This window comes from Corythoichthys intestinalis, chromosome 16 (assembly GCF_030265065.1).
Source record: "Corythoichthys intestinalis isolate RoL2023-P3 chromosome 16, ASM3026506v1, whole genome shotgun sequence".
In the NCBI taxonomy this organism is placed as follows: domain Eukaryota; kingdom Metazoa; phylum Chordata; class Actinopteri; order Syngnathiformes; family Syngnathidae; genus Corythoichthys; species Corythoichthys intestinalis.
In genome coordinates, this window is record NC_080410.1 from 19,773,841 (window position 1) to 19,797,609 (window position 23,769).

Below are 23,769 nucleotides of genomic sequence, written 5' to 3' on the forward strand. Positions count from 1 at the left end.
GAATATTAGTATGCTGTGTATACACTTATTACTTTTTTTTGTTTGGTATCATTACAAAAGATTCTTTGTGAAAAATGTTAGCAAATACTAAAATTGTAATTAATCCATTTGATCAAGTATTTTTTATGCAACACACCATAGGATCTTTTTAATGTGTCTACTGTTTTCAATCATTTTGAGAGCTGGTGAACGTCAACAAAGTACAGTTGCTAGTTTGACACAAATGCTTCTCCTGTGTTTATACAAGGCAAGGCCATGTGACGTACGTGACCATATTGGGGGTGTCGTGGCCAAACAAATGAAGAGTATCTGTTTACAGTGATTCCTTGGTACTGGTTATAATAGTGATGAATTAGGCTTGGGTGATAAAGTGTTCTTATAAAATTAATTTGAGTTTTCTTTTTTTCTTAATTATTGTAAATATACAGTACCTATGAATAGCAAAGGGGACACTTTCACTTTATATCTGTTCTCTGCCACTGTGCCATTTTAGGAAAAAAAAACCTTTTTTTCTGGAATAATAGGTCAGTTACTCATTTATGCCTTGTGCACCCCAATTAATGATTAATAATGTCAAGCAATCCGATGCAACATTTCTTTGAAAAAACAGATTTATGCTATCACTGCCAAAGAAAACAAACATTAGGACTAAAAGTTTGTTTTTGTTGGCATTTGTTCAAGGTATGGCATGGTTCATGATTGAATAAATTAAAAAAAAAAAAAAAAAAAATTAAAAAAAAAAAAAAAAAAAAAAAAAAAGACTAAACAGGCCTGTTACACTGTGGAAAAACCTGCATGCACATTGGGCTTGTTATTCCCTAGAGGCGTCACGGCACTCTTTCCCTCACACTTCATTTAGGTTATCAGCTCCATGCTTCCGTTCATGCTCGGCATTGAACTTTGCTAAGTACGATAGATTAGTCACTGAGTTGTGCACTGGCCTTGTCATTGGTATGGTTGCTATTTTTCTGGCTGTGGTTGCAAACATGACATTTTCTGACATACTATATACCCTAAGAGTATTATACTTTGAACTAACAGTTTATTGTTAAGTATGGAGTTTAACATCAATTCAACACATTCAAATGACAGTGACAATTTTAGATTATGCATGTGGACCACATATTTTGTTATTTTAAAAAAGTGTTTTTATTTCACGTGAATGCGATCTCACAACGTGGGACGATTTGAGGATTTATTTTGGAATGTGACATCTGGATTTTCCAGGAAAAGGTTACTTGTTTAGTTTTGTGCGAATAAAAACTGCGCTAGTCCTCCCCCACAAAAAGATCATAAAAACACATCACGTTTTGAGCCATGTCTGCATACCGCAGCTGTTAAACTGCGGAATATGCGGCAGCACATATAATACTATATATCAAACTGTCTCACGTGCAGTGACAGTATGTTGCATATGGTATTTCACAAAAATAAGAAAGCAAGGACAATAATTACAAAACGGAAAAAAGACTGTGCCTTCCAAAATGTGCTTTTGGTGTTGTGAAATGTTTGCAAAGATGTTTGTTAAAACTCACGAATGACAATCCTTTTTGGTTTTGAAAAAAAAACAACAACTTTGTTTACTGTATGAATGGGCTCATGTTTATGTTTGTTGAACAGATATATCTATACAGTGTACACAAAAGTGAGAACACCCCTCGCATTTCTGCAGATATTTAAGTACCATACTGGCCCGAATATAAGATGGCCCTGATTATAAGACGACCCCCTCTTTTTCAAGACTCAAGTTTGAAAAAAGACTTTTTGAACACCAAATTAATTTTTATACAGAAAATAATTACAGTACATCTGAAACAAATGATTACAACAATGTATTTGAGAGAAAAAGCATGTTATTTTGCCTCATTCAAATCTTAATATCTGAACATTTAAATATGTAACCAAAAGTGCAATCACATTCGTAAATGAATGGGTTCTGGTTTTTGAAATGTAAATAAACCAATCTATTGTGATTAAACAACATAATTGCAATAACTGCATTAACCATCAAAGTGAAGTCTAACTGTAACTGTAGTCTTGAAACAAATCTGAATAAGGAAAAACATTGCAATAAAATAATGCAAACTGGTTAAACTAAGAAGAGTAGCTGAGATCTGTCATGACAGAACATCGCTTCAATGATATCTGGCGCCATCTAGCGTCGTGAATGGGGAGAGTAGCTGAGATCTGTCATAACAGAACATCGCTTCAATGATATCTGGCGTCATCTAGCGTCGTGAATGGGTATAATGTCTAGACCGCGAATATAAGACGACCCCCTCTTTTTCAGTCTTATTTCAATGCAAAAAACACGATCTTATATTCGGGCCAATACGGTGTATCTTTTCATGGGACAACACTGACAAAATGACACTTTGACACAATGAAAAGTAGTCTGTGTGCAGCTTATATAGTAGAGTTAATTTATTTTCCCCTCAAAATAACTCAAAACATACCCATTAATATCTAAACCCCTGGCAACCAAAGTGAGTACACCCCTTAGAAACTACTTACATCCCTAAATGTCCAAATTGAGTACTGCTTGTCACTTTCACTCCAAAATGTCATGTGACTCGTTACAGGAGTGCTGTCAGCATTGCTGCAGAAATTGAAGAGGTGGGGGGTCAGCCTGTTACTGCTTAGACCATACGCCGCGCTCTACATCAAATTGGTGTGCATGGCTGTCACCCCAGGAGGAAGCTTCTTCTGAAGACGGTACACAAGAAAGCCCGCAAACAGTTTGCCGAAGACATGTCAACAAATCAAATGGATTACTGGAGCCATGTCCTATGGTCTGATGAGACGGGCGGGCTTTATTGCGCGACGTCTGTAAACAGTGGTTTCCAGGGTAAAACGGACAAATAAAAAATAGCCAGATATCTAAAAAAATTTCCTCTTTGGGGTTAGTCTCTCTTTGAGCAGTTAAAAGGAATGCTCTGTAGGGTTTTCGCCCAGAGATGAGCTAGTTTATTATACTGTGTACTATACAGTATAGTTTGGCTTGGTTTGGCTTTAGCACATTTTATTCAATTGGCATTAGACAAAAAGTGTTTAATGTTTTTGCTACAAACCAAAAGGAAATGTATTACATTGTCAAGGTACAGCAAAATAACTCTTTCAGTGCCATTGACGAAGATAGACGTCTAATCATGTCTTTTTACATCCTTGTGCTCTGAATTTTGAATTTGTTTATCATTAGTAGAAATCCAATCCATTTGAATGGGGAGGGCTAACAGCGAATGAACTTTTGTTCATTCACTGCTAGCTCTCCCAGTTCAAGTAGAGTGGACCTCTATCACCATTAATGGCAGCCAATGAGAATACTGCGGTTAACTGTGAATAACAGAGCTTCAACAATCATACTACATGCTACAGCTAAACACAAGAACCCAGAAAGGATCTAAAATAAATAGATTTTTTTTATTTATGCACAGTTGACAAAATGGGTACAGCAAAGATATCATTTCCTGAAAACTGAACAAATATTTACATTTATGAACACCCTATTTACACACGCATAAACTGGTGGGCGAATATAGAAGAAGAAAAAAACAATCAACATTTGTACATCTACACAAGTATGTAAGATTTCACCTGAAAGACAAAAACCAGCAAACATCACAATAGCCTCTCTTTGTTGTAACAAGCCACTGTAAATAGGCATTGATTTTTATAAGGTACAATAACCTAACATTGACTTTTGAGCTACAATAAAAAGCACCATCCACTCACAATACAATGTGCTGGAGCTAAAAAAGACTGTCATCAAGCACATGTTTTTCTTTTGTCGGCAACGCTGCGTTAAATCCTGCTCCTGTGAGAGGCTAAAAATATACACGTGTTGTAGTACAACGCATTAGGCCCCATTGGTCACACATGGTTGCATCAAAGATAAACTGAGGAATGCATAGGTCCTCTTTAGACTAAGGGTATGCAGTGCACTATTCAAGGCACTAGTAAGCAGCATTACTTGAGGTTGTTTCTCTCCAAAAGTGGTCATTTAAAATCATTACAGAAGTGATTTCTGGTATTGTAATAAGATCCCTAACTGATAAAGGCAAATTAGGTATTGCCACACATTTCACATTTGCAATCTACATTCAACTTGAAACGATAAAACCTCCGTTTCAAATAATTTCAGATTCAAGAAGAAAGAACCCCATATTATTTTGAGAAATTGCTATTAGTCCACTCATATTTGTGCATTTCACTATGAAGCCATCAACAATATGAAAGACTTGGGTACATTTCAAGTTGTAACTTGGATCACAATGTGCAAAACTTGCATGAATTTAGTACCTTGAATCTATATTTGAATTTAAGCTAATGTGTTACATCCTTAAACCAACTAAACTAGAAGTAACTAGAAGTTGCCGCAGTAACAGAGAGATCACATACAAAGTCATTAGACTTCTTAAGACTGAAATATGAAGTTGGGGGGGGGGGGGGGGGGGGCAACATACATAAAAGAAAATGTTAAATGATCAAAATCAACTGAACCTGGATTTCCTAGAGGATTTGTTGCAGCATAAGGATATTGTTCTCTTATAATGCTTTTGAATTCAATCTCATTTTGAGATTTAGTTTTCAGTAAACATTGGGTTGTCCGCCTCTTCATCCATGCTCACAACTTGTTTCTAATGAAAAAAAGAGAGGAAACAAGTCAGGCATATTTGGAATGTTACAAAATGCAAAGATTAACTGCCACCATTATAAAGCTTTTTCTCCAAATACACATGTAGCTGCATGATATGTCAAATTTGGGAAGGCACTGAGGGCATCATATTGATTATTCAGGTTGAAACTATGGAGTAAAATACTGCAGCATCAAGAGTTAAAAATGGCAAGAGTAACATTAGCATTTGTGCTTTTTTGTGTGCAATTTCTGGCTATTTATACTCAAAAGTTGCAAAGATGCATCAAAATCAAGGGCATAGGTTTGGTCTCAACATTGGTAGGGACAATATAACAACATAAGCTGCATGTACTGTATACTTTTTGCTCGGGATGGGACATTAATAAGACCAGACAGATTGGGTGAACTTGGGCCTAGGCTACACTTTTCATGGGTATGAACCTAATTAATTGATAGGCTAAACCAGAGGTGCTGATTACATCGATCACGATCGACCAGACGATCGCAATGCTAGTGTGGGTAGCTCGCGGCACCCCGCAAAGCATTTTTTTAAATGTACAAAGTTAATTATGATTATGTGTTGTGTATGTTGTGTTTTGTGAGCAACATATGAGGTTATGCAGCACCTGTCTCTCTGTAAGCAGCTTCTTGCTAACATTTTTCTGGTTCTATAGTTTCCAGCAGAGTTCACTACATTTCTTACAGTTTAATTAACGTTACCAGTAGAAAACACAAAGAGTAGGACATTTCTCTCCAAGCAGCTTCCTAATCGAATTTTGCAGGTTAGCAAGTTCACACAGTTTAATGTTATGCCAACTCTGATACAGGTCGGACTTTCAGTAGCAAAATTAGTGGTGTGTTTCCCACCGCCACAGAATTGGTGTCTTTTTAAATTACTCACAGTAGCTGCTGCTGGCTGAAAAAAAACTTGTAATATCCCTCCTCTTCGAAGGGTGGGGGAGGAGGCGGCATGTTGTCGATATGTATTTCAGTTGGGGCTGTGTGAGTGTGAGGGTGCATGTGTGTGTTGGTGCTGGGTCAAGTCATCAGCCAATCAAACGTATGTTTGAGGGGGAAAAAATGGACCAGCGCATTCAGCAACATATGGGAAGACAATGTAAATGACCTGCATAACTGAACTCATTATACTGTATAATGGATAAGGTTGCTTAAAGTTTGGTGGGGACAATTTGAGCATCCTGAAAAGTTCTTAGTGTTATGTCCCTACCATCCCTACGCAAACCTACGCCGTTGGTCAAAATGCCGGGTGGCTAGCAATGTTTTTTGCAAGCAATATCATATTGACTTAGAATGCTAACCCAAGTTAATCAGGTAGCTACTAAAACTTAAGAATTCTGAGTATTTACTTTTGACAATATTGTATAAGCTAAATCTTAATCTCCAGCTAAACCATTCCCGCTGATTTACCTTTGGATAGGAATAACCATCAGTGCTGTGGTTCCTCCAAATGTGCACTTGGTCCTCCGTTGTTTTTTGATAGACAGGGTTGTCAAAGTGAATCGTGTTGGTGTTCTTTAGCTTATAGTTCTTCCATAGTAGAATGCCTCCAAAAGTCAGCATACAAACGATTGCTGCAAGGAGATAACCAGGGGAAAATTGGTACTGTGGCTTTCCATCTCAATATTGGCTTCTGAAACCAAAGCTACTCACCCAGAGGTAAGACGATGTACAAAGCAATTGGGGTGCTAGAAGATTTGGGCTCCACCGCAGAAGACTCTTTGGGAATGTCTGAAGAAAGAATTGAAATAGTGTAATCTGTAATTATCCATTTTCTGCTACTGATCCAAACCTAAATTTTGCTTTTATATTAATCAATTTGTACATCATTATCATTGGGAGATCTCCAGGTTATTTGGGTCTGAAGTTTACAGTATTTGCTTTCCTCTTCGGCATGCTTGGATACAGTATTTTCAGTTTTTGTGCTCTTAAAAGAAGTATATTATAAAATACAAGTTGCAAAAACCTGTAAAAGGCAAAAACTGGTCTTAGATTAGGGGTGTCGAACTCATCTTTGGCATAGGCCATTATGTTGTCAAACCCATATAAATTTTAAACTCAATTGACTGCTATTGATGGTGCTAGATGTCCAATCCATTTTGACTGGGAAGGGCAAATGAACGAATGAAATGAGGTGACTCCTGAGGTGTTTTAGATAGGGTATACATACACAGACATATGTAAAATTAACAGCATTGCGCAGAATGTAAATGAAATTGGTTGCAAATCAAGGCTTACATGTACTGTACAGTACAGTACAGTACAGTACAGTATGTTAATATATACTCAGCTGTTCAAATAAGAGTATTGCAGAAAGGTTGACTGATTGATTCAAAGTCATCGGTACTTCTTGGTAGTTGACTAGAGGGAAACATGTTTTTAAAAAAATGCTTTTTTTTTTTTAGATAAACGTTACATGCCTTTAATCCCAAAGAAACTTTGAAAATGGCTATTTGCATCGATAATTGTGAATTAGGGCTGTCAAACAATCAAAATTTTTAATCAAGTTAATCACAGCTTAAAAATGAATTAATCCTAATTAATTGCAATTCAAACCATCTCTAAAATATGCCATATTTTTTCTGTAAATTTTTGTTAGATAAGACACAAGACGGATATATACCTTCAACATACTGTACATAAGAACTGTATTTGTTTATTATAACAATAAATCCACAAGATGGCATTAACATTATTAACATTCTTTCTGTTAGAGACCCACGGATAGAAAGACTTGTAGTTCTTAAAAGATAAATGTTAGTACAAGTGATAGTAATCTTATATTAAAACTAGGGCTGTCAAAATTATCGCGTTAACGGGCGGTAAATATTTTTTTAAAATTAATCACGTTAAAATATTTGACGCAATTAACACACATGCCACGCTCAAACAGATTAAAATGACAGTACAATGTAATGTCCGCTTGTTACTTGTTTTTTGGTGTTTGGCGCCCTCTGCTGGCGCTTGGGTCCAACTGATTTTATGGGTTAGAACCATGAGTGAGCATGGTGTAATTATTGACATCAACAATGGCGAGCTACTAGTTTATTTTTTGATTGAAAATTTTACAAATTTTAATAAAATGAAAACATTAAGAGGGGGTTTTAATATAAAATTTCTATAACTTGTACTAACATTTATCTTTTAAGAACTACAAGTCTTTCTATCCATGGATCGCTCTAAGAGAATGTTAATAATGTTAATGCCATCTTGTTGATTTATTGTTATAATAAACAGTACTTATGTACTGTATGTTGACTGTATATATCCATCTTGTGTCTTATCTTTCCATTCCAACAATAATTTATAATATGGGATATTTTATAGATGGTTTGAATTGCGATTAATTACGATTAATTAATTTTTAAGCTGTAATTAACTCGATTAAAACATTTTAATCGTTTGACAGCCCCAATTAAAACCCCTCATAATGTTTTCGTTTTAATAAAATTTGTAAAATTTTCAATCAAAAAATAAACTAGTAGCTCGCCATTGTTGATGTTGCTGAGCGCTGACGTCAGATGCGCTCCCTGCCGTTCTTCCACGGTGTCTTTAACTACGTAAGATAGTGATTGAAATTCACCACAAGGTGTCAATGGCCAGTATTAAATTACTTAGACATCAAGCCGATGAGTGTGTTTTGTCCCTCGACTGACGGCGTAGGTCCCTGATTTTTTTTTTATTTTTTAGACTGTTTATTGTGATTCACGTTCATTTGAGTGCTGGCTTCACAACGTACGAGACCACTGACAGTTTGTACATTGTGACTAAATATTGCCTTCCAGTGTATTTGTTGAGCTAAAGGAAATGTTTGAATAGAGTTTGACCAAAGACTAGTTTTTATGTGTATTTTGCATAGCTATTTTGATTGGGAATGCCAGCTTTTCTTTTTGTGAACATTATTTTTTTCTGAGGGGTAGGAATATTATTTTTGTTGTGCTTTCACTAAATGATACTTATGTTTGTTGTGAAGGAGTTGCCAAAGCTTATGCCAATAAACGGCGCAGTCCAATAAACGCCTGTGTCTACTGTCTTTCTCTGCCTCTTAGCTCTCAATGTGCAAAAAACGGCGTCATTGTAATCTGTATGAGGCAATGCATGAGCGGGTCATTCCGCGCATGCGTTAAATGCGTCAAATATTTTAACGTGATTAATTTAAAAAATTAATTACTGCCCATTAACGCGATTAATTTGACAGCACTATTGTGAATACAATGTGGTGATCACGAATAGAGGCATTTACCTTGAGAAATGACTGGAGTTTGTGTGGTGGTCTGGTGGGATTTGGGTTTTGCTGGCTGTGGTGTAGTTTTCTTGACTCCAGGTGTGGTTGTTCTGACCAGAGGCCTCGTGGTGCTCTGTTCCGTCTTCATCACAAGCCTTGTGCTTGTAATGGGAGCAATAGAGGTGTGGGATATGGGTGGATTTGTGGCTAGTACAGGTTGGTTGGTGGTTGGAATCTGGGGTTGCACTGGAGCTGCAGATGTTGATGCCACTGATAGAACATAAATGACAATAACTCAGCGAATGCATGGTGGTGGGGGGAAAAAAATCAAATGTCACTTTAAATTAGATCACATTTGTAATCAACATACCTGGTACACATCTCCTCATATCACTTGCTAGCATCATGTTATCAGGACAGACACAGGTGTATTTAGGTGGACGTCTGCCCACTTGAGGCGCTCCCAGGCACATGAATTCACAGCCACCATTGGAAACCTGACACCAGTCTCTCCCTGAAAAGTAGGAGGTCGTGATATTAACTCAATTTCTGTCATTAACAATTATAGGTGTCCAAATTATTTGAACTCTGAGGGCTAGCTGTGAATGCTCATTATTCAGTGCCATGATGTCGCTAAACGGCCAATCCATTTTGACTAGGTGTCAGTCAAAATGAATTGGACATCCACCGCTGTCAATGGCAGTCAATGACTGAATTGGGAGCAACATTTTTTTGTAATAGATTGATAATCCTGCATTTCTTTGTTTCCACATACCAGCTGGTTGTTTAAGGTTATGGTACAGAATAATGTCTTCTGGAGATGACAGGTGCTCTGCCACTGGAGAGATATCTGTACCAGTCAACCTATTAGCACTGAAGATGGCATTGTTGCTGACGTCTGTCCAGAACACTCGTTCCTTTCATGCAAAAAAAAGATATTTTATTATGTTATTCACTTCACATTAGAAGGCATGTACAGATAGGGATGCACCAAAATGAAAATTCTTGGTCGAATTAATGCGAATTTTTTTTGTTTGTTTGTTTATTTTTTTTACATAGGCCTTCTATGTATTTGGCTCTAAATAAGTACCTCAAACACGGTAATTCCCAAAGGGTGGCTCAGCTTGTTTTCATCAATAATGAGAGTGTGCCTCCCCCCACCCTGCACGTCGATACTGGAAAGGGTGTGTAACTTTGAGTCCACCCAGTAGAGTCGCTGGTTTAACAGGTCTATAATGTTGGGGGAGTTGAGGAGAAACAGGTCCATCAGTCATGCTTCAAACAAAAAGGAAGAAATGTAGAAAGACTAGAATGCCAGACTATACCAAGCGTGATTCCATTGGGCCACACAATGTTGTCAGTGACCAGAGCGATGCGATCACCTCCATTCAGACCACCTTTTTCGATTTTAGCAGGATTTCCCCAATCTGTCCAGTAAATGAAGCTGGCAAGTCAAAACATGCATAAATTGTTACAAATGCAAGACTGAAATAAAACCATCTCTCAACATTCGAGGTTGTTTAGAAAAGCGACTTACTTGCTGTGAGGGTCAACAACGATTGAACGGGGTTTAGATAAGCCTTGGGAGAAGAGAGTCTTACGACGACGACCATCAGCAGTTACCACAGAGATGATGCTACGAATGCTATCAGTCCAATACAGGTTGCTATGGATCCAGTCAAAGGCAATACCCTCAGGGGCATCGATGTCATTAGAAACCAAAACAGTGTGATGAGTGGAGTCCTGCGCTGAATCCATTGGAGCTCTGGTATCAAAGTGAAATAACTGTGTTTTTCCATGGAAAAATGATAGTGTGAATACATTTCAAAAATCTAGGAGAAGCAATAAGCCTCATTAACAGAATTACGTGATTCATTTTGCAGGCAAAGTCGTGTTTGCACAACTACTGTTTGCCGCGAGGCAATTCATTGGGCCAAATTCCATTTGGCAAGCTGATACCCATAGACTGTCTCTGGAGTCCCAGGAGACAAAAAGGCTCAATAACCCTCCTTCAATATGATGGCATTAATGCCAGTGTCTGCCAACAGCCTCGAGGATTGATGCCACAACAGACACAAACAACATCACCAATGGAGCACAGAACATGGATCATTAAGACTCCATGGCCTATTGATAGATGTTCCCAGCAGACACGAACGATTAATTTAATTCTGCTAGATCAGACTGATATCCTCCTACACAGAGGTGGGTAGTAACGCATTACATTTACTTTTTGAGAAAACTTGTTAGACTAGTTTTACCATGCAATCCTTTTTAGTTTTATTTGGGTATATTTGTAAAGATACACTACTCTTACTCCACTACTTTGGACTACACTAGAGTCGTTACATTTTCCGTCTTTATTCTACATATTGACTTTATTATTGCCATAGATGCCTACAGTGGCCGTCTCAGTTTCACCAATTAGATGTCGAAACAATAACCACATGACACCATTATACCAATCAGAGTTAACTGTTTTTTTTTTCTCCACTAGAGGGCACTCATGCTCTTTGGGCGGGTGATGTTTCGTATTGTTGTTCTGGTCTGATTTTCGTGTCATCATTTTGGCCTAATATGGTCATGTAATAGGTTAAAATTAGAGATGTCCCGATCGATCGGCATCCTGATCGATCGGGTCCGATCACGTCATTTTCAAAGTATCGGAATCGGCAAAAAAATATCGGCCATGCCTTTTTTTAATATACAGTATATATATTTTTTTATTAAATCGTTTTCTAATTGTATTTAACGTTACAGGAATAATATGTTACACTCATCCAGAGTCTTTGGTTCAGGCTTAAGGTAGGGTTATCAAATTTATCCCAATAACGGCGGTAATTTTTTTTTTTTTTTTAATGTATCACGTTAAAATAACGCAATTAATGCATGCACTGCACGACCCACTCACGCATTGTCACGCTCAATCTGTAATGGCGCCGTGTTAACTATATTGAGAGGTAAAGGCAGCGTAAAATGAGTAGAGTGAATTTTAGCAGCCTTTGGAGCCTTTTTTTAATTGGCAAAAGTCTTACAATCCCTCTCCCTACGATTAGAAATATCATGGGAAGCAATGTCAGGAAGCAAGGTAGCAATTGATCTTTTTCTTAACAACTTATGTTATTTCCCAACGCAGAGAAACTATATCAATTGGTAGCACTACACACAGTCATGGTTCCACTTCCCATCATGCATTTGGGCATGGCTACAGTATCATTTACTGAAAGCTCAACAAATACACTAGATGGCAATATTTAGTCACAATATACAAAGTCACAAGTCTTTCTATCCGTGGATCCCTCTCACAGAAAGAACGTTATTAATGTAAACGCCATCTTGAGGATTTATTGTCATAATAAAAAAATACAGTACTTATGTACTGTATGTTGAATGTATATATTCGTCCGAGTTTTATTCATTTTTTTCTTAATGCATTGCCAAAATGTATATGATCGGGAAAAATTATCGGGAATGATTGGAATTGAATCGGGAGCAAAAAAAAGCAATCGGATCGGGAAATGTCGGGATCGGCAGATACTCAAACTAAAACGATCGGGATCGGATCAGGAGCAAAAAAACATGATCGGAACAACCCTAGTTATAATACAGTATAATAATAATGACAGTTCATATTGATGAAGTTGTGCTGAGGAAAAAAAAAAAACACGATTTAAAAAACAAACATTGTAAGCACTTACTCACAATGTAACTCATTACTTAAGTATTATTTAACAGGAACAGTTTTTTACTTGTACTTGAGTAAATTTTTGAATGACTACTTTTACTTGAGTAATATTATTTGGAGTAATGCTACTATTCCTTGAGTAAATGTTTTGGGTACTCTACCCATCTCTGCTCTTACACCATTTGTTCAAAGCTCTGTGCCCTTTGTTCAAGTGACCCGTACATGTCAATCGTTGAACTGCTGTGTAGAGTGTTGCCAAGAATTGACATATTTATGTTTGCACATGTTGTTTTATGGACAACCTGTGATGAGCACTCAACTAACAATGGGCCCGACGCTCTCACACCCCCTTGGTCACCTCACAGGAGGTGAGTCCATGGGAATATTGGACTTTTCTCTGGGCTGTGGAGGCCTGGCTACTATGATCACCATATATGAAAGAAGTAAGAAGTGAAGATGAATCTGACTCCTAACCTTCTGGTTCTTTATGCACATGGTTCATTTTGTATTAAAAAACAATTATAACAATATCTCCCTTACCTGTAAATTTTCTTTTGGGATATATCTGACCAGTAGATGTCTTTCGTAGCGATGTTCATGTCCAGAGCCACGACATTCTTCAGACGGGGGATGACCTGCGTGTACTCACTTTTGTCCAAGGTCATCTTTCTTACTTCATGGCGATTGGTGAAGAAAAGATAAGCGATTGTACCTGCAAGATCATAATAGATTATTTATCTTTAACTTAAAATAACTTCTAGTTGTGACAATCTAAAATCGGGGAGATAACATCAAGATCTGAGTTTTACCAATGGCCTTGCAGGCTTTGGTTGATGGGTCAACTTGGTAACCGTCTTCGCAGTCGCATTTGTAACTGCCTATCTGGTTAATGCAGATCTGGCTGCAGGTGTCCGGGTTGGCGCACTCATCAATATCTGGTGAAAGATGTTGACACGTTAAATTCGTACTAACTGAAGTATTAGGCATTCAATTGTGTTCATAGAGTTAATTATTTTCTTTTTACCTTCACAGTGATTTTTATTGACCAGTTCATATCCAGTAGGACAAAGACACTCAAAACCGATTTTTAGGTCGTTGCAGACATGAGAGCAGCCACCATTGTTGAAGAGACATTCATTGAAGCCTGAAGACAGAAAAATGTTCTTTTTGTTTTCCTTAGGCTATAGCAGGCAGACCCATCAGTGTTAATGATTGATGAATGATAGTCTTGGTACACACCACATTCTCTTATTGGCTCATCTGACCAATCCCTGCAGTCACGCTGTTTGTTACAAAGCTTATCCTTGCTGATACACTCCCCACTTTGACACTTAAATCTGGTCACAGTGTCACATTGAGTTGCTATACAAAAAAGAAACCCAACAAGACTAAATCTTTCAGTGCCATTGACGATGAGACATCTAATCATGGAGCTCTGTCATCTTTTTGCTGTGAATTTAAATTTGTTCATCATAAGTAGACATCCAATCCATTTTAATGAGGGATGGCAGCGAATCAATTCATTGATTCGCTGCCAGGCCTGCCAACATTTCAAATAGTTTGGACGTCTATCGCCGTCAGTGATAGTTAATAAATAGGTAATGAAAATGTGGTCGAAGTGGCCACAGGAGTGACGTTTCATACCATTGACACAGCCTCTTTCATCACTCATGTCCCTGCAGTCAAACCGATAGTTGCATTGATGGCTTCCATGAATGCAAGTGCCATCATCACACTGAAACTCATCAGGACGGCATGTGCGGCGTACTAGAAGGATAAAAATAAGACAGGTCAGGGTTTCCCCCCAGTGTTTTCTTGCCCTCTTGCCAGGCTAAAACAGTGTTACTAAAGAGTAAAGAAAAAAAGTATACATATTTTAATTGCGTCTGGAACACAATGGAGACATCTTATCATCCATAAGTGAACAAATCTGTAATTCAACACTGCATCTTTTTGTAAAACTAGGTTGAATGTTGTGAATATATATACAGTGGGTAAAATAAGTATTTAGTCAACCACTAATTGTGCAAGTTCTCCTACTTGAAAATATTAGAGAGGCCTGTGATTGTCAACATGGGTAAACCTCAACCATGAGAGACAATGTGGGAAAAAAAAACAGAAAATCACATTGTTTGATTGTTAAAGAATTTATTTGCAAATCATGGTGGAAAATAAGTATTTGGTCAATACCAAAAGTATTTTCACACACTGTTGCTGGTATTTTGGCCCATTCCTCCATGCAGATCTCCTCTAGAGCAGTGATGTTTTGGGGCTGTCGTTGGGCAACACGAACTTTTAACTCCATCCACAGATTTTCTATGGGATTGAGATCTGGAGACTGGCTAGGCCACTCCAGGACCTTGAAATCCTTCTTACGAAGCCACTCCTTTGTTGCCCTGGCTGTGTGTTTGGGATCATTGTCATGCTGAAAGACCCAGCCACGTCTCATCTTCAATGCCCTTATTGATGGTAGGAGATTTTCACTCAAAATCTCTCGATACATTGCCCCATTCATTCTTTCCTTTACACAGATCAGTCGTCCTGGTCCCTTTGCAGAAAAACAGCCCCAAAACATGATGTTTCCACCCCCATGCTTCACAGTGGGTATGGTGTTCTTCGGATGCAATTCAGTATTCTTTTTCCTCCAAACACAAGAACCTGTGTTTCCACCAAAAAGTTCCATTTTGGTTTCATCTGACCATAACACATTCTCCCAGTCCTCTTCTGGATCATCCAAATGCTTTCTAGCGAAGCCTGGAAGTGTACTGGCTTCAGCAGAGGGGACACGTCTGGTAGTGCAGGATATGAGTCCCTGGCGGCGCATTGTATTACTGATAGTAGCCTTTGTTACTGTGGTCCCAGCTCTCTGTAGGTCATTCACTAGGTCCCCCCCGTGTGGTTCTGGGATTTTTGGTCACCGTTCTTGTTATCATTTTGACGCCACGGGGTGAGATCTTGCATGGAGCCCCAGATCGAGGGAGATTATCACTGGTCTTGTATGTCTTCCAATAATTACTTCCACGGTTGATTTCTATACACCAAGCGTTTTACCTATTGCAGATTCAGTCTTCCCAGCCTGGTGCAGGTCTACAATTTTGTCTCTGGTGTACTTCAACAGCTCTTTGGTCTTGGCCATAGTGGAGTTTGGAGTGTGACTGACTGAGATTTTGGACAGGTGTCTTTTATACCGATAATGAGTTAAACAGGTGCCATTAATACAGGTAACAAGTGGAGCCTCGTTAGAAGAAGTTAGACCTCTTTGAGAGCCAGAAATCTTGCTTGTTTGTAGGTGACCAAATACTTTTTTCCCACTCTAATTTGGAAATAAATTCTTTAAAAATCAAACAATGTGATCCCCCCCCCCCCACCCATTCTGTCTGTCATGGTTGAGGTTTACCCATGTTGACAATTACAGGCCTCTCTAATCTTTTCAAGTAGAACTTGCACAATTGGTGGTTGACTAAATACTTTTTTGTCCCACTTTATTTTTAACACGATTTGAAGCCAGCAATCACACGTACCGCAGTCACTTTCATCGGATCGGTCACGGCAGTCAGCTTCTCCATCACACTTCCAATTCCCGTGAATGCACTCTCCACTACCACAGTGAAATTCCAGGGAAGAGCAGTCGTGAGCTGAAGAAGAGGCAGGTGCCGTCGTACCGCAGTTCTGGGGCCACTCATCCGAGCCATCTGCGCAGTCGGCATCGCCGTCACAGGCCCACAGACGTGGGATGCAAATGCTATTATTGCACTGAAAAGAAGTGACACTGCACGTGGCCAGTGGGCAGGAGGCCTCATCACTGCCGTCGTCGCAGTCTGTTTCATCGTCGCACACAAAGGATGTAGACACACACTGGCCATTTGTGCAACGGAACTCAGTGTTTGTACAGTTTTTAGGTTCTAAGAGAGCGGGGACACAGTGAAGAAAGCCAAGGATGAAACAGATCAAAGATAATTGGCCGATTTTTGTAGGCAGACAACATGTAAAAGACAGGGCATCTAGATTTTCATGCCAAAGTCAACTTTCACGCGTATGCTTTGAAATTTGGCAGACAGTAGTTTGACACCTTGAATGGCCTTGAATGGTTTGAATGGCTAATCATCCTATTGCTGGCACCATTTTTCATAAGACTGAGGCAGTTCACAGAACTTTAATTGATCTAAACCTACTTTATATTTTCATATTTCCCTTTTTGCAACGACAGTAACTTCCATTCTGCTGGGATGAAAATACTTCTGTCCACATTGTGTACGGATTTCTCACCACATCTCTCTTCATCAGCTCCGTCTTCACAGTCTGCTTTCCCATCACAGCGCCAAGTGTTTGGGATACACTGGCGAAAGCGGCCATTGCAACTGAAGTCTGATGGTCTACATGTTTTGGCCACTGAAAGACAAACATAAAAAAAAAATACAGCGTTTGAAATGTGATGAATCTTCGCACTGGGGGGTTATGGGAAGTACACCAATTCTCATACTTACTGCAGGTGTCATGAAACTCGTCCGTGCCATCTCCACAGTCATCTGCACCATCACACATCCATCTTATGGTGATGCATCTCCCATTAGCACACGTGAACTGATTGCTTCCACATGCTGTCAGTGCACCTGTTGCAGACAGATAGTATCCACATGAGTATCTATGAAAATCAAGGTAGGTTTGGTCTCAACATTGGTAGGGTGTCTACGGACGATATAACAGAATAACCTGCATGTACACTTTTTGCTGGGGATGGAACATTAATAAAACCAAACAGATTGGGTGAGCGGGGGTCAGGGTGACATTTCTAACCAATATGAACCTAATTAATTGATAGGCTAAATGATCTATATTGACTTACACTTTAAATTTCATGTGTATTGGTCAGGTGATACACCGTTCGATTTAAACCTTTGTTTTCACAAACTACGAAAGAAACATCTTGAAAACTTCCAGAATAAATATCTGGATTTTATTAGCAAATATAAATTGCAATATTCGCACATAATTATATGAACATACTCACATACTGTTATGTGAAAAAAAATTAGGACACCCCATTAAATATTCAGTTCTGTATTAAATGTTCACATTTCAATGTCTGATCTTAGTTTTACTTTATCTCTGGAAAAGAAAGTGATTGAATAGCAGGTAAACAAAAAAAAAAAATTAACATCGTTTTACTCATTAAACCAAATATATCAACAAAAATACATATTCTAACTGAGGAAAAATATAGGACATCCTACCACCTAATAGCTAGTGTTACCCCCTTTAACCCCTTAACTTCAGCGAGACGCTATTTGTAGCCATCTACCAGTCGTTGACATCGGTCTGAAGAACGTTTGCCCCACTCCTCAACGCAGAACACTTTCAACAGTTACTGACTGTTGAAGTGAGAGAGAACACCATGGTGAGATCAAAGGAGCTGTCTGAGGCCTTCAGAAAGAAGACTGTAGACGCTTACGAGTCTGGTAAGGGATTTCAAAAGATATCAAAAGAATATAAAATCAGCCATTCCACTGTCTGGAAAATATTATACAAGTGGAAGACATTTAAAACAACTGCCAACATGCTGATGTCTGGCCGTCCAGGCAAGTTCACCCCGAGAGCAGACCGCAAGATGCTAAAGAAAAGTCTCCAAAAACCCTAAAATGTCATCACTGGACCTACAGCAGGCTCTTGCGACTGTTGATGTAAAAGTGCATGTCTCTACAATCAGAAAGAGACTACACAAATTTAACATTCATGGGAGGTGTGCAAGGAAGAAACCTCCAAGAAGAACATGAGGACCAGACTGAATTTTCCCAGAGTGAATGTAGACAAAGACCAGGACTTCTGGAATAATGTTCTTTGGACAGATGAATCTAAAATTGAATTATTTGGACTCCAGAGGACATGTTTGGCATAATACAGCATTCCAGGAAAAGAACCTCATACCAACTGTGAAACATGGAGGTGAAAGTGTCATGGTTTGGGGATGCTTTACTACAGCAGGACCTGGCCAGCTGACCGTCATAGATTCCACCACGAATTCTATCATGAATCAGTGGGTGCTTGAGGAACATGTGAGATCATCTGTGAAAAAAATTTAACCTGACGCGAAACTGGACCCTGCAACATGACACTGGCCCAAAAAATATGAGTAAATCCACCAAGGACTGGCTGAAAAGGGAGAAATCAAAGCCCAGATCTTGGGATGCTGTGGGGTGACTTGAAACGGGCTGTACATGCAAGAAGCCCCTCAAACATCTAACAGCTGAAAAGACTAACAACTGATTAGGAGACTAGTAGATGGCTACAAAAAGTGTCTCACTGAAGTTAAGGGGGTAAAATGGGGTAACACTAGCTAGCTAGGTGGTAGGGTGTCCTAATTTTTTCCTCAGTTAGAATATGCATTTTTGTTGATATATTTGGTTTAATGAGTAAAAGAATGTTAGTTTTTGTTGTTTACCTGCAATTAAACCACTTTCTTTGCCACAGATAAAGAAAAACAAGATCAGACATTGATATGTGAACATTTCTTAATAAAGCACTGAATATGTAACAGGGTGTCCTAATTTTTTCACATGACTGTACATACTTTTTTTTTTTTTTTTACCTCGACTATAATTAATATATGATTATCTGACAAAATGTCTGCATAGGCTGCCAATAAAAATATTCTAAAATGAATATTGTAGAAAATAAATAAATACATTTTAAATAAATGGATGTCATCAGCCAATCAAACGTGCATTTGAGGGGGAAAAAATGGACCGACACACTCAGCAATTGAAAAGAGGTAAATGTAAGCCTTAACATAATGAAAATAATTCACTTAATAATGGTAGGGTCAATTCTATCCTTATAGCATTTGGTAAGACAAAATTACACAAAATTCCAGCAGGTTTTTGGCTGGTACCCTGGCGTTCTGCCACAAAACAAGGATTTGATCAATCAAGGCATTTAGTCATTTTATGTTGTTTGATGATCTTGTCAACTGTGCCAAATCAGTCTCTTGATGAAGAAATAGGCTGCCCCACTAACCTCCATCTATAATGGAGCCACTGAACTGAAAATACTAAACCGGCTTTACATTGCACTGCAAAGCTGGAGGGCTTTGAACCCAAAAGAACCACCTGTCTGTCCCAAGGCAACGGGCAGTGGAACCACCAACACTCATAAGAATACATTCACATTTGAATTCAAGCATGTTTAAGTTTGTACTGCATTAAATGAAAACGTGACTTGAAGGAACTTGACTCTTTATTGCCACGGATATCCTTGAGAGCTGTAAATCACAAGACAAACATCTGGTGCTGTCTCTACAGTTGTGGAAAAGTCTGCATCCCTTCTTGAGCACTTAACCATAAAGTATATTATCTGTGAAGCTATTTGAAGGCATTCTTTTTGGTCCGAAAGCCATGAGGCTTGTGGTGGTTTCATTTGTTCAAATACTACCCGTTTCCAAGAAAACATAAAGTAAATGCAAAACAATCAAATATTGACAAAAGGCCACGAGTTGAAGTTAGGTTGTTGTTTTGCCTCAAAGCCTTGACGATACCTGAACCCAAAGTTCGTCACATCAGAGGTGGCATAAAAAACAGTGGATGTATTCATTCAAGACACTGAAATCTGCTCAAGTAAAATTAACAAAGAAATATTGATCTTTATTGTAATTATATATATCACACTTGTTTTGACAACTTAACCCAACAACAACTGAGTGCTTTGACCTCTTATTTTTACAGCAGTGAATAGCAGGTACTTTGAAAAGGTAAGTTGTGCAAAGTATTGTTTTTGAATATTGGGAATAAAAGTAAAAAGTAATTCTGAAAAATAAATACTCAACTGTAGTACACATATCTGAAAACCCTATTAAACTACAATAATGAACTATTTGTTACTTCTCTCCATGGTTAAGGTGCACATTATTTATTCATTGAGCTTAAAGTCCAGACCTTAAAAAAACAACATGGACTCATTTCTGGACTTATTGACTGATCTGGGATAAAGCAATACCGGGAAAATAAATTTGCTGCCAAATTTTGCTGGCCTGTTCCAGATGCTTGGTGTGTTTAATTGATCGCATGTGAGAAATGTTTTTAACGCTTAGGTGGACTTTTCTGGTACCCCAAGATAACACAAGTGGAGACTCACCAACAGGAAAGGAATGATAAAATAATAATTACTGTCAAAAAGCAATGCAATCTTTGGAGAAATTGTGTGTGGATGCATTGCTCTTGCACTGGTATTCCCAGGCCACTTCCTTGCCAAATCATTGGCTGCCATTGATGGTGCTAGACCTCCAATCCATTTAAACTAGGCGGGCCGAATGAACTTTCTTTCATTTGGCTCTCCAGTCCAAATTAATTGAATGTTTAGCGTAGTCACTGGCACAATAAGATTTACATTCAGAGCCAGTCCTCCAACTTTAAGTGAATTGAATGTCTATCGTGTATAACTTCCTATTTATTTTGGGTCACTTCCTTGAATTCAGGGCATTTCTGGGGTCAAGTCCTATCCATTTCATGTTGACTTTAGGGCACTTTTGTTGGTTTTGGGGCACTTACGGGTCACTTTCTGACAATTTGGGGGCATTCCCAGGTCACTTCCTGTAGACTTTAGGTAACTTCCAGGTAATTTTGGGAAAACTGGAGGATTTCTTTTTTGGTCATTAACAACGACCACCAATGGATATGTGATATGTAAATTTGAAGACAACAGTAGGACAAGTGTTTGCTTTGCAGACTTAAATCCAACTCTTGGACTCTGAGAAACTGAATATGAAGCCAGTTTGAACAAGTTTTACAACTCACCACTTGTCAGGAAACACATACTGGGTGGGAACAGGTCTGTGTGACCAAAACTGAAACAGTGTATTGGAGAGTGGGTGGAGGAATTCCATTCATATGCACAATTTTACGGTAAGAAAAAAAAAAGAGGCGGGCTTTGGAAAAAGAAAATAATCAACCAGTCTTCACATTGCCACATGTACTCATCAATTGCATCCGAATATTCCCAACGTGGATTTTCCTGAGTTCAACAAAAGGCAAGTGGCATCCAGTTCCACTTGAATGACTCTCTCACTCAGAGAAAAGCTGATTGGCTACAGGAACCGCTCTGTATTGAGCGCCAACAAATGAAAAGCAGATCAGAAACACCATAAAATAAATGAGAACATGAGCTTTGGAGTGATGCCTAGAATGCATATGTTGATGGTAATAAATAAAAGGAACCTTCGAGGCTTGAGATATTTTCCTCACGTGGAAGAAAAAGACTGGGAAAGATTTGACCTATATTCTGGCAGACCAATCGTACCCGCACCCCCCCCCCCCCACCCACCATCTCATCATCATACATCCGGCAGTGTTGGAAGAGTGGGCAATTTAAACCCAAACAAATGTATATTTCTGGACTTTATCATATCTTTGACATTATGAAGTTCAACATAAAGAAAAACAATAAAATCAATAAATTTGGACTTACCGGTACTTGTTTGAACTTGATAGTAGATTTGTAATGCCAAGAAGAAATAGAGCAGTCCCATGGTTTCTACACACTGAAGGATGTACTTATGTCTACTTTATAACACTCTAATTACAGTGTAATATAACATTAGAGTAGATATGAGTGATGTGATGTGGTGCTGCTGCGAGGTCTGACTAAAAAGATGATCCCACACTCTGTATGCAATGTTTGGCAACAACATAAAACCCATTTCAATGTAGCCCACCGGGTGGGTGGGACCATTGGGGTGCAGGGGGGGCTGTGGTCAGAAGGCGGGATTTGAAGTGGTGTGATTTGTGAGCCACCGCAGACTCAACAATCCAGAGGCGGAGCTCTGCCTTGGAAATGAATTTTTACTATGAGTTTAACCCCTGCAGGGAAGGCTCACGTGCGCACGTGGCATACGGAAACATGAGTTTTTTTTCTCCGAAGGTGGAATTTTGACCCTTGTGCAACACTTCCTTGGCATGGGTGCAGCACAGGGGCTTTAATGTACTATAAAAGATTTCAAATAAATGTTGCTTGGCCATATTTTGTGCAAGTTGAGATTTTCAGGACTTGCACAACAATCAAAGTCTACTTATAGGGCTACGTTGATGTTTTTTTACCGTTAGTTGATAGGCTCAAAACGGTGTCTTTTGTAAAATTGACATTTGACATTTACAGGAAGGAACACAAGTGTGCTGTTTTGGTGCTCAGTGGAAAGAATCACTCCGGAGTTCATTAACAAGCCATTTGGGATACATAAATTGTACATTTTACTATACATAGAGATTTAGTTTAGTCAGTAACTTATTGTTGTTGTTGTTGTTGTTGTTTTTTTTTTTTAAAATCAGATGTTCCTATACGGAATAAAGTCCTGATGTCAAAGTAGATTTAAAGCAACAATAAAGTAGATAGAAAAAAAATAATTTTTGACTGTGAGGGGTGGTGAACATCAGAAAGACAAAATATAGAATGTGTTATTGTTTCTAAGTAGGAATGCAGTGGTGTCCTTAAAGTGGAAGACCGCAGAAGACAGCTGGATGTTCGCAGAATTCCTAAGTCAAGAGCCTCCCCTCTTGATAACAGTTCGGTCACATACACGATTGCATTGTCAAGGTTTACAACCAGAGACCTCTTATGTCTAACTAATCCAAAAGGTTTACCACATGAACAAAGCTTCTAATGTAAATCGAAAAATTTATGTTACTATCCACCAGAAAGTATTTCAAATGGATAGCTAAATTTCATGAGCAACATTCTTTGGATTAATGTGGTTAAGTTGCAAAAAGTATTGTGAGTCCATAGCACAACATTGGCCCTCTAATATAATGTTTGCTTTAGTTAGGCAAAGGAGGGGTTTAGAGTAACTATATAAACAAAAACAAAAATAATGTGATTACATACATGTTCATAGTTGATGCCAGTAACTCTAATATGACTTAAAAACAAAACAAAAAAAACTCACATATAATTCCATAGACACCCCCCCCCCCACTTGTTTTTTATTCAGTTTTTCAAAACCAAACACACTTGCACCCAGTGTCTTAAAATGATAAACAATAAATCAAGGCAGGACACACCAACAAATCAAAAGAAGAAATGAAATAAAAATAAATTCGTAAATAAATAATAACATTAATCTACAGTATCAAGGCCCGGCCTTCAATCCCCCCTCAATCATCTGGTCCACATGTTAAAGTTCTTGTTTATCATTTGAAATTGGTGTCCTCTTTTTTTTCTTCTATA

General features: G+C 38.4%; 1 protein-coding gene across 2 annotated transcripts; it reads right to left on the reverse strand.

Moving 5' to 3' along the window:
* Nucleotides 1-1,842: 1,842 nt before the first annotated feature.
* ldlra (low density lipoprotein receptor a) lies at nt 1,843-22,232 on the reverse strand. Of its 2 annotated transcripts, XM_057817562.1 has the most exons (18): nt 22,018-22,232; nt 17,049-17,174; nt 16,831-16,953; nt 16,086-16,466; nt 14,209-14,331; nt 13,804-13,926; nt 13,589-13,708; nt 13,374-13,499; nt 13,105-13,276; nt 10,417-10,644; nt 10,205-10,323; nt 9,970-10,109; nt 9,655-9,796; nt 9,250-9,393; nt 8,898-9,149; nt 6,308-6,385; nt 6,065-6,228; nt 1,844-4,637 (listed from the first exon to the last, which is right to left on the reverse strand). In XM_057817562.1, the coding sequence occupies exons 1-18, from the start codon at nt 22,076-22,078 to the stop codon at nt 4,581-4,583; spliced, it is 2,679 nt and encodes an 892-aa protein (XP_057673545.1). In that variant the 5' UTR covers nt 22,079-22,232; the 3' UTR covers nt 1,844-4,580. The 2 variants fall into 2 exon arrangements, with proteins under 2 accessions (XP_057673546.1, XP_057673545.1); XM_057817563.1 differs by lacking the exon at nt 13,804-13,926 and having other exon boundaries at nt 1,843-4,637.
* Between the last annotated feature and the right edge of the window lie 1,537 nt (nt 22,233-23,769).